This window comes from Galeopterus variegatus, unplaced genomic scaffold, assembly GCF_000696425.1.
Source record: "Galeopterus variegatus unplaced genomic scaffold, G_variegatus-3.0.2 Scaffold881, whole genome shotgun sequence".
NCBI classification, from domain to species: domain Eukaryota; kingdom Metazoa; phylum Chordata; class Mammalia; order Dermoptera; family Cynocephalidae; genus Galeopterus; species Galeopterus variegatus.
In genome coordinates this window covers 480,502-498,049 of record NW_007726992.1, presented here as the reverse complement: position 1 = coordinate 498,049, position 17,548 = coordinate 480,502, and the positions used below count along the sequence as shown (strand labels likewise).

At 37.0% G+C, this 17,548-nt stretch overlaps 1 protein-coding gene across 1 annotated transcript in view; it reads right to left on the bottom strand.

The window, feature by feature from the left end:
• Positions 1-748: 748 nt before the first annotated feature.
• LOC103590814 (chromosome unknown open reading frame, human CXorf23) overlaps positions 749-17,548 on the bottom strand; it is a gene marked incomplete at its 3' end in the record, with an annotated part of 44,095 nt that continues 27,295 nt past the window's right edge. Inside the window, exons 5-10 of the mRNA XM_008573140.1 lie at positions 13,196-13,371; positions 11,419-11,533; positions 10,655-10,718; positions 9,053-9,168; positions 2,145-2,259; positions 749-844 (exon numbers count right to left, since the gene is read on the bottom strand). Coding sequence (XP_008571362.1) covers positions 749-844; positions 2,145-2,259; positions 9,053-9,168; positions 10,655-10,718; positions 11,419-11,533; positions 13,196-13,371 — 682 coding nt within the window. The remainder of the gene's footprint in view (positions 845-2,144; positions 2,260-9,052; positions 9,169-10,654; positions 10,719-11,418; positions 11,534-13,195; positions 13,372-17,548) is intronic.

Here is a 17,548-nt window from a genome sequence, read left to right as displayed (position 1 = left end):
GGGATCCGAACCCTCGGACGGGAGCGCCGCCGCGCTTCCCAAGCGGCGCACTATCCAGTGCGCCACCGGGCCGGCCCTGTTCACTTGTCTTAACAAGTTCAAGGAATTGGTGTGATTGCTGTGTCTTCTTACCCCCTCCCCCGTTTGTTTGTTTGTTTGTTTATAGCTCCCACAAATAAGTGAGAACATGCAGTACTTCTCTTTCTGTCTCTGGCTTATTTCACTTAATATAATTTTCTGTAAGTCCATCCATGTTGCTGCGAATGGTAGTATTTCATTTTTTTTAATAGCAGAGTAGTATTCCATTGTATAGATATACCACAGTTTCCTTAAGCACTCATCTAATGATGGATATCAAAAGGGTTTTTAAATCTGTGAATCCTGGAGAAAGCTCTATAGCTCTGCACTTACATCTCAGGGGTAAAGGGGCAGGCTTGAAGATGGTCTGGGACCTTGCCTGCCTCCCACTTGGAGCCACTCCACCTGTATCTGTTTCATGTATTTGTGTTTCTATGTAATATTAGATAAAGGGTTCTACTAGTAAAAAATACTTGAAATTCAAGTCCTGAGGAAAGGGGTCATCATTAAACTGATTACAGTTAATTATCAATGTCCAGAAATACTAGATATTTATAGCTACTATTTGAAAGAATATCACAAAAACAGCTTTTAATTTACTAATACTTAGAAAGTTATGTCCAAAGCATGAACCCAAAGTTGGAATTAAATGAAAAGCAATACTCAATACCTTAAAAGATCTTTTAAAGCCTCTTGTGTTTTGATGGTTTCCTTCAACTCCAAATGGCTTGTGAGTAATGATGTCTTTTTTCTGCATAGTATAATTCTTCATGAAAAGAAAGTATTGGCATGGATTAATATACTCTAAAGCTTATTTTAAAAGCTTGTTTTACCATTTAAAAAACGTGTTTTAAATGTATAGGATTAAGAACACAAAGCAGGGAGCAGGGATGTTAGCTGTAGGAACACACACATCTCCTTCCTTCACATGACCCAGTTTGTGAGGGGCCAGTTTCCTTCATCCCTATGAAAAGTGTAAAAAAAACCCAAAAAACAAAAAAAGCCTCTTGTATAACACAATGGGTGACTTTTAGAAAATGGTCTATAAATCTAGCATTTATTCAGGCATCCAGGAAAGAAAAAAACCCATTACTATCAGGAGTTGTTGAAGGGTTCCAACAGCCTAAGAAGAACACAAATCCTCAACACTGCAGTAAGCATGTTTTGCTATCTCAGACAACTGATTTGAGGTGATGCTCCTGCCATGGCTAGGAAATTATAAGAACTGAGAAAGAACTACATTGCTAGTCTGTAACCAAAAAGAATCCAAATCCTCTGTTGGGAACAGAAAAGATGGGACCCATTCTTGAGACAGTGTCTTTTTTCTAAAATCAACAGTCTTGTAATCTTCTACTATTCCATTTTCTGTGGAGGCTGGCCACAAGGAGGACTGCACTAGACAGCTGCTGACATGGCTCCCGGTGATGCCCGCCTTCTATGTAATCGCCTCCCTTTGAGTGTGGGCAGGACCTAGTAACTAGCTTCTTCCAAAAAGAATATGGTAAAGTGATGGGATGTTACTTCTGAGATTAGGTTACAAGCGGACTCTGGCTTCCATCTTTCTGGTCATCACTTGTTCACTTTTATGGAAGCCAGCTGCCATTTTGTGAGCTGCCCTATGAAAAGACAGATCTTTAGAAACAGAAAGTAGATTAGTGGTTGGCTGGGGGTGGGAACAGGGAATAGCTAAACAGGTATGAAGGCTCTTATTGGGTAATATAAATGTTCTAAAACTGGATTATAGTTATGGTTACACATATTGGTAAATTCACTAAAGAATCATAATGGTATGCCTAAAATGGGTAAATATTATGGTATGTAAATTATACTTTAACAAAGTTGTTTCAAAAAATCTTAAAGCTAGTACTATAATAAATTGAATAAAATCCTACTAAATCAGTGATGACCATTTCTTCTATCATAACTTTAAGCTTCAACAGAATCTTATAATATGTGCTTAATGAACAGTTACAAACATTATGAAAAATATTGGTGATCTCTGTACATACAGATATATTTGAGAAGGAGAATGTACAAAACTGAAAAATTTGGAACTACAATCTTACCATGTAAGGTTTCTGAATAAATTTTCTAGAATTTGATTTTATAAAATGAGCAGGTTTTTGGAATCCATCAGTATGAATATTCTTCAACTGTAAAAAACTGGAATGCTGATCATTCCTAATAAAATGAGAGAGAGAGAAAATAAGACTCTTTTATTAGTTTACCTTTATCCAACAAATAAACAAGAAAAATCAAAAAAGCCCCTTCAGAGATAGTTAAAGTAGCACAACAGTAAAATCTCAGTGATCTATCATTACTAAAATTACAAATGACAGTTATCAGGGCTAAAATCCTCATTTTTCAACAAACATTATTTAGCTAAGTTGGAAGTTAGCAATAGTGGAAAAACAGTATTCCTTGAACCAGGGTTCTCAAACCAAGGTCCAAGGACAGGCTTCCTGGGGGTGGTAGTGCCCAGAAACCATATGTGAAATGTGTGTTCTCTGAGGAAAGATAATCACTGCTCTAGAGCCTTTGGCAGCACTGTCGTCCCCCTGCCCCCCTTGCTGACAGACGCATTGGTGGAAATACCAGTGGCTCATGACCCAGCCTATTCATCGCAGGCAAGGTGTTTGAGTGGATCAGGGTCCCCTCATTGGCAGAGCTGAGGCTTCTGATACTGGTGGGCCACAGCACCAAAGGACAGGCTCCCCTCTCCTATCACTGAGAGGTCCTGAGGCCACCAAGGGCTCTTCCCAGATAGCCCTATCTAAGGGGTCCTTCCTAGGGCTTTTCCTTTGATCCCAGAAGCCTCATTTCCATAGCCCTTGGGGATTCCTTTCTTTGTGACATCCCACATCTCCCCACAATGCTCCTCAGACCCTTCCTGTGTATTCTGCGGCCCTGCCCCATGGTGAACAGACTGCTCACTACCTTGGCCCTGCTTCAGTGCCTCCTTGTGGATCCCCCACTGGCATCAGGATAAAATCCACACTTGTCATCATGCTCTTCATGCTCTGTCCATGCTGCCTTGCCAGCTGCCTCACTACCATCTCCCCAACATGCACGCTAAGCTTCAGGAATATTTAACTATAAGCAGTTCCCAGCACTCATGGCCATGTCTCCTGTTTCCACACCTTTGCACACACAGTTCCTTCTGTGGTCCATTTCCTTCCACTTAGATTAACTTCAACATTTAGCTCCATTTGTACGTTTTCCAGGAAGGCTTTCCTAAAACCCTCTGAGGGGGGCTAGGTGCCCCCTGCTATGTGCACATGTAGCATTTTTGAGTCTTAACACCTATCACTCCCTGTTTGTAACTACTTGTGTAACTGGATGGTTAATCAGACAAGCTGAGATTCCTTTACAGGAGGCACTGTGGCTGGTTCATTTTGTGACCCCAGCACCTGACATGACATAGATACTCAGGGTTTTTTGAAATGTTAAAAACCTACATGCTTGGGCCGAGCCCGTGGCGCACTTGGGAGAGTGCGGCGCTGGGAGCGCAGCAGCGCTCCCGCCGCGGGTTCAGATCCTATATAGGGATGACTGGTGCGCTCACAGCGCTCACTGGCTGAGCGCGGTGCGGCCAGTCTCAAAAAGGACAAAAAAAAAAAACAACCCATACTCTGTCAAAAATACCCATGATATGAAAGTCAAAAGAGTAGGGTGCAAAGCCATATATGGAGGATAATTTCAATTATTTAAAATACATATATGCCCAGAAAAAACTAAATGACAGGAAATATGCTAAATATTAACAGTGGTCATCTCTGACTGGTGAAATTAAGAATGCTTTATATTTTTGTTTTTATACTTTATTTTTCCAAATGATTATCTTTAACATGTACAACTACTTCCATAAACAAAATAATGGACTTTAAAAATTTCTCTTTTGCAAAGCATATATGAGGGTACTTCAAAAAGTTCGTGGAAAATGGAAGTAAAAGATAATATGAACTTTTTGAAGACCCCTCATATATAAAAAATGACTGCACCTCAACAATAAAAAGACAATAACCTGATTTTAGAATGGGTAAAGAATTTGAATAGAAATTTCTCCAAAGAAGATATACAAATGGCCAATAAGCATGTGAAAAAATGCTCCACATTAGTCATAAGGGAAATGTAAATTAAAAACAGAATGAGATACCACTTTACACCCACTAGAATGGCTATAATCAAAAAGAGGACAACACCAATGTTCATAAAAGCACTATTCACAGCAACTAAAAGATGGAAAGAACACAAATGTCCATAAACGAAAAAATGGATAAAACAATGTGGTTAAAACAATCCATGCAATGGAATATTATTCAGCCTTAAAAAGGAATTAATTTAAAAAAATAAATGAAATTCTGACACATGATAAACCTTGAAAACACTATGCTAAATGAAAGAAGCTAGGCACAAAAGGACAAATACTGTATGATTCTACTTGTATTAGGTACCTAGAATAGGCAAATTCACACAGACAAAAAGAATAGAGGTTACCAGAAGCTGGGGGTATGGAAGAATGCGGAGTTACTGTTTAATTGGTACAGAGTTTCTGTTTGCAAAGATGAAAACGTTCTGGAAATGGATAGTGGTTATGGTTGCACAACATTGTGAATATACTTAATGCCAATGAATTTTACACTTAAAAATGGTTAAAATGGTAGGATTTAAGATATGTATATTTACCACATAAAAAAGTTTTTAATCTTTTGATATTTGACTTTTGACCAGGCAAATGAATGCCCAGATTAAAGAATCTATTTCTCAGCCTCCCTGCAGCTAGGTGTGGCCATGGAACTAAATTTTAGTCAATGGTGCTGAAGTGTCATGTGTAAATTTCAGGAAGTCTTTAAAAGAATAAGGACATGATTGCTAGAGCCCAAACACCCGTCCTGGACCATGAGGTGCACGCCATGTGCAGAGGATATGGGAGGAGCAAGATTTAAGGAGCCTGGTTCCCTGATGGGTCCACCCTTCTATGCCACTCTATCATGCAGACTTCCTATCTCTAATCTTATTTTACAAGAGAAAGAAATATTTTTTCTCCAGCTCTTATAGTCCATTCTCTATCCTGAAACCAGAGTGATTCTTTTAAAATTTAAGTGACATTATGTCTCTTCTCTGGTTAGAACCAAAAATGTTTTCTAATTTCACTGAGTAAAATGCAAAATCTTCATGTCCTTCAGTCCTTTGTGATTTGGCCTCATCTACTAACTCTCTCTCTTTTCCACCATGTTGCAACCCCTATGACCCCCTTCTATTCCTTAAACAAGAGCAAGCATGCCCCTGCCTCAGGATCTCTGCGTTTGCTGTTCCCTCTCTTGAAACACTATCCCCTCAAACAACCCTGTGCCTAACTCCCTCACTTAATTCACACCCCTGCTAAATTTTTTGAAAAGCCATAAGTGTACTCCATGACCATCCTAAATAAGATCAGATCACACATATCACTCTTTCCTATTAAATTTCCTCTTCTCCTTATTTTTCACCTATCACCCACTGGCATATATTTATTTATTTTTTCTCCTGCCATTAAATTGTAAGTGCCGTGAAGGCAAGGGCTTTGTGAATAGTTGTTTACTGTATCCCCAGTGCTTAGAACAAAGAAATTAATATATAAATATTTGTTGAATATATGAATAAAAGATCCTTATAAAGTTCACTCTAGTTCAGTACAGATTATAGATTATTACAATAGAAAGAATAAAAACTGATGTTTTCCCATAACCTGCCCAGCTAAAAAGAAAGTCTTGGCAGCTTGATGTCCTCTCAAAGTCCACTGATACTATTTTTGATCTCCTTTATCATACACACTCCATACCTACATAACATAACATCTCAATTACATTGTAGGGAACTTAGTAACGCTGGTTAGAAGAGAGAGAAACAGTGTATCAGGAGGAGACATGTAGACATTAGGGTAAGAGATTGGTCAGAAGTGGGAGCAAATAGAGAACAGCAGGGTCTTAGAGACTAGACAGAATCCCCAAATGATAGACTTCCTTGTGAAAGATCCTAAGGCATCAGGGAATAGTAATCCAGATCTAAATGTATTACAATTTAAGTATTTTCTGTCCTGTCTATTCCTTGGAAAATCTTCATTCATTCGTTCAACAAATATAAACTGAATTCAAGGCAGTGGGGATACAATAGTGAGCAAACATAGCCACAGAACCTGCGTACAACTTTTCAAGGGAAAACCACACAGGTGGGAAATCAGTACATCCTATGATTTATGATTTCACTGTGTTCCATTTCTTCTGAACTTCTATGGAAACTATACACTAACTTAATTACAAAGGTTTATGTAAAAGTATAATGAGGTCACTTTTTTTTTTGGTCTTTTTCGTGACCGGTAAGGGGATTGCAACCCTTGGTGTGGTGTTGCCCGCACCACGCTCAGCTAGTGAGCGCACTGGCCAGTCCTATATAGGATCCGAACCCGCGGCAGGAGCGACACTGCGCTCCCAGAGCTGTACCCTCCCGAGTGCACCACGGGGACGGCCCGAGGTCACTTTTGATAAACTGAATATCTAAGATAAAAAGATAAAATAAAACAGTTTTCTTATTTTAGTAAGGAAATTGAATTAGGATAAAGTGAGGTATTAAAGGTTCTATATCACCTTTAAAAAAAGGCAAACAATAAGAAGTGTTGATGAGAACGTGGAGAAAATGGACCCCTCACACACTGCTGGTGGGAATATAAAATGGTGCAGCTACTTTGGAAAACAGTCTGGTGGTTCCTCAAAAAGTTAAACACAGAGTTACCATCCAACTCATCAATTCCACTCCTAAGTATATACTGAAGAGAAATGAAAACATATCTCCACACAAAAACTTGCACACAAATGTTCACAGCACCATTTACAATAGCCAAAAAGTGGAAACAACCCAAATGTACATCAACTGGTGAACAGATAAAGAAAATATGGTATTATCCATACAATGGAATATTATTCAGCCATAAAAAGAATCCCCATGCTACAACATAAGTGAACACTGAAAACATTACGCTCCATGAAAGAAATCACTCACAAAAGGCTACATATTATATGATTGCTTTTATATGAAATGTCAAGAATAGGCAAATCCATAGAGACAGAAAGTAGAATAGTGGTTGCCAGGGGCTGAGGGGAAGGCAAAATGGGGAGTGATATCTAATGGGTCAGGGTTTCCTTTTCAGGTGATGAAATGTTTTGGAATTAGATAGTGTTGATGGTTGTACAACTCTGAGAATATACTAAAAACTACTAAATTGTTTACTTTCAAAGGGTGAATTTTATGGTCAATAATATCTCAATTTTAAAAAATCCTTATGGTTCCACTATGCCACACCAACTATCCAATACAAATAAAATAATACAATAGACCCAGCAAAATACACATTATAGAAAGACATCTTTGCATGCTACAACACTGTCCTCAAAACTAACATTAATAAAAATTAACACTGACCAGCTACTCTACTCTACACTCACTCATCACTTTACTTAATCTTAACCAACACTGTGAGGTAAGTATAGTTCTTATCCCTATTTTACAGATGAGGAAACAGAAAATAACTTGCTCAATGTCAGTCACATAGCTAGGAGCCTAAGAGCCAGGTGTTGAACTCAAGTCTAACTCCAGCATTCAAGCTCTTAATCACCTCAAAGGGTAAAGATATATCCTGAAGCACTACACGGTCTTTATAATATGCTGATCATCTTAAATCTGTTTTTAAAATCCTGTTTCTTGATACTCTTGGTTTCTTACATTTGCTGAGTGGAGAAAAGCATGACAGAGAGCTTGTGTCATTAAAGAGCACAGTCATGGCATGCATTAATCATATCATATTAGGAGATTGGAGACTTTCAGCCAGCAAGGGACAAGATTTTTTACTATTTTATTTCAATTGTTTTATATACCTCAACACACAGTTTCACTATCTTTTAATTAGTCTCAAACTTATTGTCAGAATCAAGTCTAGTTTTAAACAAACTTCATATAGTTTGACTAAGATCTAGTTAGCCACAGACTTGACTTAAAAGTCTAGTCAAATATCTTAGTAATTTGAGACTAAGGATCATGGAAAAATGATTTGCACTGACCCATCCTATTCATACATTCTCACTTTCTGGGAGACCCAAATAGTGTAAGAACTCTTGAGTGAACTAAAAATTTTGTCCCATTCAATTATACCTCATACCTCATAATCAACTCAGAGTTACCATGAATTCCACATAGTTTTCAGAACTAGAGATAAACTGGAACTAATCTAGACTACTCAGATCCCCTAAAAAGAGGTACAGGATTGGGAAAGAAAAATGAGGATCTACTGACAAATCTATTTGCTATGCACGGCCTAAGTACTTCACATGTGCCAGCTCATTTAATGTTTATAACTGCCCCACATCATAAATTGGTTTTATCACCACTTTATAAATGGAGAGGCTCCAGAGGCTAAGCAGATTTGTCCAAGATCAAACAGCTTGTAACTTGGCAGAGATGAGATTCAAATTTAGGTCTCCTCTGCATTTTCTACTATACCTGCCTCTGTTTCGTGGACAGACATCCATGAAGAATCTCAAAAAAGAACTGTACTGACCTCAGGAAATTTTGTACTATGCAAAGAATACCCTAGAATCTAAAGGGAAGAATGTATCAGAGTTTCAATCAGCTCAAGCCAAATAGTCCATAAACTTGCTGATCCTGGTTCTTGCTAATATTCAAAAAGCTGTTACACTCCTCCTTGGAATTATGAAGACCTCAAATACTCACCTACCCCACAATTTTTATTATTTAAATCAAACTAAATATAATGAACACTGAATTAACTTTGACACATTGTAATAGATTTCACTTAAACGTATAAAATAGATTTGAAGGATCAAATCCCTACACTAAAATGAAAATTATCATTACACAAAAAATTGAAAAATATGCTGAAACAAAAAACTCCCTGATAACAAGATGTTTTTTATCTACTGATTACCTCTCTGCAGCACTAGCTATGTGAAAAATGTGCTCATCTTCATTCTGTAACCGTTCTTTTCTCCTTCTTTCAATGTCATGTCGTAGGTCATTTGGATCTATTATTTTGACCAGAGTCTGAGGAATTTTGACAGAAGACAAACCATTCACATTATTGTTAGTTTCACAAAGACCATATCTAACAAGAACCTTAATTAAAAGTCCTAAATAAGTTATCTTGTAACTCCTCCTGCTAACAATAGTATAAAATGATACAAATATTTTGTAACACAATTGACAATACACAGTCAAAATGTTCCTAACACTGAGCCAAGAATCCCACTTCTGGGAGTCTATCCCAAAGCAAAGGCTATATACCTAAATATATTCAAAATATTGTATTTAAAATAATAAAAAAAAGCAACTTCAGTGTGAAAAAAAATTAAAGGGGAAGGGAAGAATGATTAAATAAATTATGGTAAACTTAAAAGAATAATGCACAACCATTTAAAGTACAGTAATAAAGACTATGTGGAAGTCAACAAGGAAAAACACTGAAAAAAGTTAATTAAAACTTAAAAAGCCTCAATCACAAAAGGTCATGAGGAATTCAGAGATTTACATAAAAGGAATGTTATTATGTTATTATGTTTAAATTAAAAAAAAAGCATACAAAACTGCATATATTATGATAGCAACTATGTTAAAATGCAAAATGAAAGACTGCAAGAAAAGATGATCAAATATTTTGTGTTAAATGGTTGAATTATAGGTGACTTTAAAAATCCTCAAATTTCCTATAATTTGATTATAATACTTTGATGATCATAAATTTTCTGAAAATATCATCTATACAATAAACCTATCTCCATAAGTTCAATAAAAATTATAAACATTTCACAAGTGAAAAAAAATTATATATTTTATCAGAAATGTATTAAAATCTCCCCTCTGCAAAAACTCTTTATTCTCAATGAATAAATTAACAGTTCTTTTAGAACTTGATACATTTCTTCTAAAACAAGAGCAAGTTTTCTTCCCTGCTGGTTAGTCAGGATAGTCTTTCTAATTAGCAAAGAAACGGGAAATAGAAGGGGAGGTGTTGGGTGTGAACCACACACAACACATGACAATAAAGAAATTTAGTATTATTTCCCTTATTTTGCTAGCTCATATTCCAAAGAATCATTTGTACATTCTACAGTAAACAGAAGGACAATATCAAAGGAAACTTAGTTCCTCTGCATTTATTCCATATACAATTTAAAAATGTATTCCACATGACTGCTTTGGAAAAATAGGTATCAAACATACTTTCAGCAAACTTTACGGTGTGGAGTTTTGTAATGAATATAAACACTGCAACTTTGTGTCAGTTTTTCAAAGCTGTTATCCTTAGGGATTGTCCCTCTTAGGGAATATTTTTGTCTTTTGTCAGTATTCTTACTGCAACCTGGCCAATAATCAGAATCACTTGGAGAGCTTTTTAAATTTCAGGTTCCTGGGTCTCAATCCTCCTTCTTCATGTACTTTAACTTCCTTTTTCACTCCCAGTCACCAATCCCTTTTCCCATCAGTATACCAACAATAAGATAATCTCTCATCAAAAACTGTATTCACTTACCTGTTCTGATTCATATATCATACTTTGTTTACTCTGAAGCTCAGCCAAAGACATATCTATTCTCCTAAAATAATAAAGGCATATTACAATTAAATAATTATGTTATACACTGATACCTTGATTCTACTGCTACAGAATGGAATTTGAAACAAAGCTGGTATGTCTTAGAGAAAGCAAAAGAAACTTGCTACCAGGTGGTTTTTCATCTATATGGCAGTCTCCTGGGACATACATATCCTGTGAACAACATTACAGGGAAGCTTTAGCGGTTCTGATATCACTAGTCTGTGTAACTTCAAACTTTGCTCTGGTGATATATTGCAATCTAACGTTAATTCAGCTCAGCTCACAGGACAGGTGCCAGCAGAAGAAGACACATGTTTTTATCCGGCTGCTTTCAGAACAGCCATTTGTGACCACATGAAGCAACTCATGGTTTCAATGGCTTGACAACTGTCTTTCATTCTTCCAGTGATAACATCAGTAGGCAATTAACTATAGACAGCAGAATCAAAGTTAGGTAGGTAAATATTTTCAAAGTCCTACACATTTAAACAATGCTACTCAATGGCTTCAATGCAACCTATTCCATCAAAGTGCACTGGCCCAGTACCTGCTTGGGTTAATCCCGTTTTTATGTAGAAAATGCAATCTTAGAGTCCACGGCAAGCCCAGGTGAGCAAGCTCAGGCAGCAGCACCTTCCCAGACCTGTTTTGAGGTTTATTCCCATGAGTTAAATGCGAATACAGTAATCTATCATTACCTGTGAATTTCTGGATCTGAATTCAATTTAATTTCATTTACATCTGCATCATATGTATCTTGCATTTTTGAGAACCGCTCATGTAGAGTAACTCCAGGTGATGAAAAATAATTTGCTGAAAAAGAAAACAAACAATTTTATCTCAATATAAAACTGATTCCACTTAAAAGATTATATATAAGTACAGGAAGATGGGACTATTTAAAAAAAAAAAAAAAAAAAAAACCCAACCTGTTTTCTCTTGAAAATATGTGGGACAAACAATTTCACCAACTAATTTGTAGTGCTCACATGCTTTCCGAAGCAAGAGTAAAAACACCTGATTAATGAATCCAAGGATTTTCTTCCTATCTGACATGCCTGCTTACTTGTCCAGCAGAAAAGATAGTGGCTCTCTCAAAGCGAAGACCCTTCTTGTCTAAGGTAAGACCTTACTATATCTGGGAAATAAAGATGGCACAGAGCTCTACAGTTCAAAAACAACTCTGGAAACAACCATGAAACATCAAAACAATTCTGAACAAATATTATGTTTCTGCTAAATATTATGTTTACATATCACAGAAGACCTTCTAATGCCATCTTACTTTAATTAACATTAACTGAAGTTCATGAAAACATTCCAAAATCAGGTAAGCTATAAGCTTTTTTAATATGACAGAGAGAAAGAGAATACACATGACCCATCAGAATGCTACTTGAGTAATCCTTTCCCTAACTTACTGTTCCTATTCTGGGACAATCTCCTGGATTTTTCTGTCCCCCTTTCTGCCAAGAATCACACTTCCTTTGGGTGACAGAGGCTGAAGCTAAGACGGTGAACTGTTTCAGACAAATGATTGGTTTAAAGTAAATATATGCCTTAGTTTGAGGGGCACAGAGATAATAATTCATTTTCAATTTTTTTTTTTTTTTGTCCTTTTTGAGACCGGCCGCACTGCACTCAGCCAGTGAGCGCTGTGAGCGCACCGGTCATCCCTATATAGGATCTGAACCCGCGGCGTGAGCGCTGATGCGCTCCCAGCGCCGCACTCTCCCGAGTACGCCACGGGCTCAGCCCCATTTTTAAATTTTTAAATGAAGGAACAAAAGATTAATGTAATTGTCTAGTAAGAAGTACAAAATAAAAATTTTGAAATTCTTGAAGGCCTCCAGTTTATAATACCCACAATTGCCTTATTTATGCAGCATTACTGGGAAAAGCTGTTCTACATCATTGAATTTTCTAATTAATGGAAATTTGCCAGAAGCAAAAACAAAACAATTTAATACAAATCTTTAAAGTATTTATCACGCAACTCCCTGATGTCATAAAGAATACCAAAGCAAACTGGAATCTTTCATTGATCACTTAGCATCGTCCTTATGGCACAAAGTCCTAGTAATGCCCTCCTGGGACTTTAAATATCACAGAATGAAACAGACTTCTGGATTTCTTGAGTTTCCTATCTGTTTTTTGTTGCTTTTTTGCCCATTTTAGGCTATCAGTTATTGTTTCTTGCTGCTGTCAGCATGACTGTCTTTTGTAGCAGCCAACCTTTCCAACTTGTGATTTCTAATCTACTAATGGTTGAAGTATAAGGTTATTAGTACTACATATAAAGAACAAGGAGGCTTGAATGAAAGCTTGATACTCTCTCCAACAGACTTCCTAATTCATGATCTCACAATAAAATACTAATTATTATTAAACTATATTACAGGTATTTACCTGTATCTTACGAAAAATCAGTACGTTATTTTTGTAATCCCTAACATATGTGCAAAATATACCAACCTTTAACTTGATGGATTATTGTTATGATTTCCTGAGCAAATTCTTCTGTAGGTTTGCTTTCAGTATTCTGAGTTGACTCAAGATGTTCAAACACTGGATGAAAATTCTCACTTTTCCTGCCAACAGCAACCAAATCATGTGACATCTGTCTCTCTGTGGAATAGTTAGAAGCAACCCTAGAATAATTTGCAAATGTTTAACTAAATTTGAAACTACTTTGCTGAGAAAAAAACTTATTAAAATTTAAGATAGCTATAAAACTAAGCAGATATTTATCTTTTCTTATAATTGAGGCATCAAATTATATGCCATAAAACATGTACAAGTATAAGAAAAAAGATATAGATACATGGTTTTGAGCTCTTTCAAATCAGAGATCCTTAAATATTTGCCACTTTAATAATAATAAAATCCTCAAAATTCTAAGTGAAACAATTTTTACTTAAAAAATAAAAGGCATTAAAGATGCTTAATATGAAAAAAATAATCAGTTGGATTTTCTACTCCCAAATGGCTAAAACGTTGTAAATCCAGCAAGATTATACTATTTTGAAATACTACCACACTTTAAATGCTGATATCAATCATAAGAACCTCTCCAACTTCATAAAAATCATTATACCTATATATCTGTAACAAGAAGTTTAGAATAGTATTTTGAAATCAAATTCTGTGAAGAGGTTAATTTAAAGTTTCACCAAACTCTCAGAAAACAGTCCTCATTGTTAACAAAGTTATGATCATCAACACCAGTTAAAGTGTTCACCCTGAATGTACCCCAGCTACCTTACCACTTTAATGCCTTCTGAATATTTATAACTTTTGTTAAGCACTCTCCTGACCTCTAAGTACTACATATTAAAAAGTGATTATTATATATAGCTAACAATTACTGAGGGGTCTTAGAGCTTACCAACATTACCCCATTTAACCTTTGCAATAGCCCTATGGGGAAGGTGCCATGGCACTGAGACAATGGATGTCTTGGTTGTTTTGTTTTACATCCCAGAGGTTGAGCATTCAAATCAACAACAGTCTTCCAAGTGTCATAATGGGAAACTATACCTTATTTCAAGAATGCTGCTCTTCCTTAGAACTACTCTTTTAATTCTTTGTCTGGAGGAAATTTTTGCATCACAGAAGTAAATGTCTCACTATTTTATATTTATACCTCATTTTGATCCCCAAATGGCACTAATCAGCTTGCACTCATCTTATTCCTCTGTACTTGACTCAAAATTTTGTTTTTGGTTCTCCCCCCAAATCATGTTCATTGTCCAAAGAACTGAGACACAACTGCTGGAGTTCTTTATGAGTATGTTACAGGCTCTGAAGATAAATCCAAAAGAGAGCCCTGGTAAATAACAGCAGCACCACTGGAAGAAATGATATCTCTTCATATAACAAAAAGCAATCAGATGGATGTGTTTTGGGGTGTAGGTGCACGTGTGCACTATTTACTTATTTATTTAAGTCACTTAGCTATATACCAAAAACTACTCCAGGGTTATGAGGAGCTTACAGATATTCTTTAACTAAAAATTTTTACTCCTTTAACAAAATGGTATTAAGTGCCTATTTATAACTTATCAGAAGAAAGGCTTCCATCTGACTTTCCATGCTCCCTGCTCTCGGACCAGCAATGTCAGAGACAACTCCCTGAAAGGCAGAAACACGGAAAAGTGATTATGCAGCAGGTTGATGTTACTGCTGTGGTTTCTTTGATTCGTTGGAACAACTTTCATTAGAAGGCCCATTTCCCTTCCTTCCTCCTAATTTGCTCCAACCTTCCCACTGTGTATCTGATAACTAGCTAAGAGACATTTACTGGTAAATGCCAAAACAGCCCCATAACAACCTCTACAAACAAAGAATTACAAATGCTCTCTCTTTAAAGAGGTTTAACGTTACAAAAGCCCGTTCCATACCAAAAAAAAAAAAAAGCTTTCAAATCATTATATAGGAGAAAAATAAGAAACCTAAATAGAACTATAAAAGTGGTCCATCTACAAGGGAAAATCAGTTGATAAAGTTTTTTTTGCAACCTCAGTTTCTCCCAAGAGGAAACCAGCTGATAAAGGTTTCCAGTTTTTTTCTGAGTAATTATTAAAATTTACTTTTATTTATTACAAATTAATTACTGGCATAACTCTTGTCCCCACTCCACACCCAACCCTCAATCCATAGGAGTGCTGTGGTATACTTTGAAGCTATATTTAATTTCTGAAATTTTAGTGCTTAAACTTATCAGTTACAATTTATCCTAGGGTTGCCCCTACAAGATTTTTAATAAAAAGTATTAAAATTATCATTTTCTAAAAAATACTCGTATACATTAAAATAGTACAACCCCAAATTTTAGTCTTTTAAAAATAATTATGATACTTTTGTTACAAGAAAAACCCTCTTTAGACTTGAGAATGCAAAATGTTCTAAGTATCTATTTACATTTGTAAATTTAATCACCTCTTGGTTCACATTTTCCTTTTTACTATTTCCTATAACATGGGTTGATTAACAAGTTAATAATTTCAGGAAATATCCCCAAAGCAAATAGTTATGCTGAAAAGACCAAATGTTCTTATTTGAGATGCATTTTAGACAGTTTTCAAAATTAAAATATAGCCAAAAACCTGTATTCTAACACTATTTCTGGTACTGGTCTCATTAAATCTCCCAAGTTCCTTTGTTCCCTCCAGCCATTCTCCCCCTTCCCCCGTTTTTTTCTCTAAGGATATTTCCACTGATGTTCACCCTGAGTGTTGTGCATAATAACTAAGAAAACATAAAAAGCTACATTAAAGCTTAATTTCCTATTATACACACTTAGGGCTCATCAAAACAATCCAACTGCATGGCAAAACAACAATAACAAAAAATCCAACAGCCACCACCAAAACAAACAGATTCCCCTGCCCTATGGCAGCTTATAATATATATCAAAATCCATATGACACATATAAAGTTTTCCTTTCTGTTTTCTTCCAACTAATAACTAACATTTTGTACAGCATCCTACAATTTGTAAAGCACTTTCCCAATTACATTATTTGCTCCATCTTCCTAATAGCACATTTAAAAATTTGGGAGCAGAGGGAAAAGGGTTAGGGAGGCTACTACTCCCCTAATTCAGCATCTCATTGCTTATTTCACAAGTCCTCTAACAGGCCTCACCAACCCCATCACCCGCCCAATCCACTCATAGACGGCAATCCTCTGGCAGCCAGAACTGAGCCACTTGCCCTCTCCTACCAGCTAATAATGTCAAATCAGGCTGGCGACCATGACATTCTTATCTTCCCAGTCTCCCTTCCCTCTATTCCTTTTCACTGCCTACTCAGAACCACACAGCTCAAAGTTCCTATGCATGTTTCTCTGCCTTTGTTAACCTGGAGATATAAAATACCCTTCACTTCAGCTCCACGTGTCTAACACACCCCAGCTTTTGAAGCCTAACTCACATGGACTCCTGCATGACACCTTCCCTGAAGCTCCTAACTTGATGGCATCCAGCCTGCTGCAAAGTCACACACCACTGCCTCCCACACTACTCACTGCTCTATGGTGTTACCAGTGGCACCTGATTCACCTACAAAACCAAAGGAGAAGAACCTAATCTCATGCAGCTCTACAGTGCCAGGGCACCCTAACAGGCTGTCTCACACAGGCTAGGTCCTCAAAAACTACTCACTGAAGGAATAAATCATGAATGAAAAATGACTTGGTCAATTTGAAAAAAGTATTTCATCTAAAGAGATGACAGACTTCAACATTTTATTTTTATTTTTATTTTTTTTGTCTTTTTTCGTGTCCGGCAACGGATCGCAACCCTCAGTGTCGCGCCCGTACCGGACCGGGACCGGCAACGGGATCGCAACCCTCGGTGTTGCTCCCACACCTCACTCAGCCAGTGAGCGGGAACCGGTCTGTATGTGGGATCTGAACCCTCGGCGGGAGCGCCACCGCAATCGCAAGCGGCGCACTGTAGCAGTGCGCCACCGGGCCGGCCCCAGACTTCAACATTTTAATCGAGGCCAAATTAATTTTGTTTTCTAACTTTCTTGGCCCACTTTTCAATTTTTTTACTCAATTTAGACCAATTTAAATTTAAAATGCAAGCATACCTCGTTCTATTGCACTTTGCTTTATTGTGCTTCTCAGATACTGTTTTTTTTTTTCCTTTTTGTCTTTTTTACTGACTGGTAACGGGAATGCAACCCTCGGTGTCGTGCCCGTACCTCACTCAGCCAGTGAGCGGGAACCGGTCTCCACATGGGATCTGAACCCTCGGCGGGAGCGCCGCCCTGCTCCCAAACCCGCCACTCCCCCCAGCGCCCCCCGGCCGGCCCCACC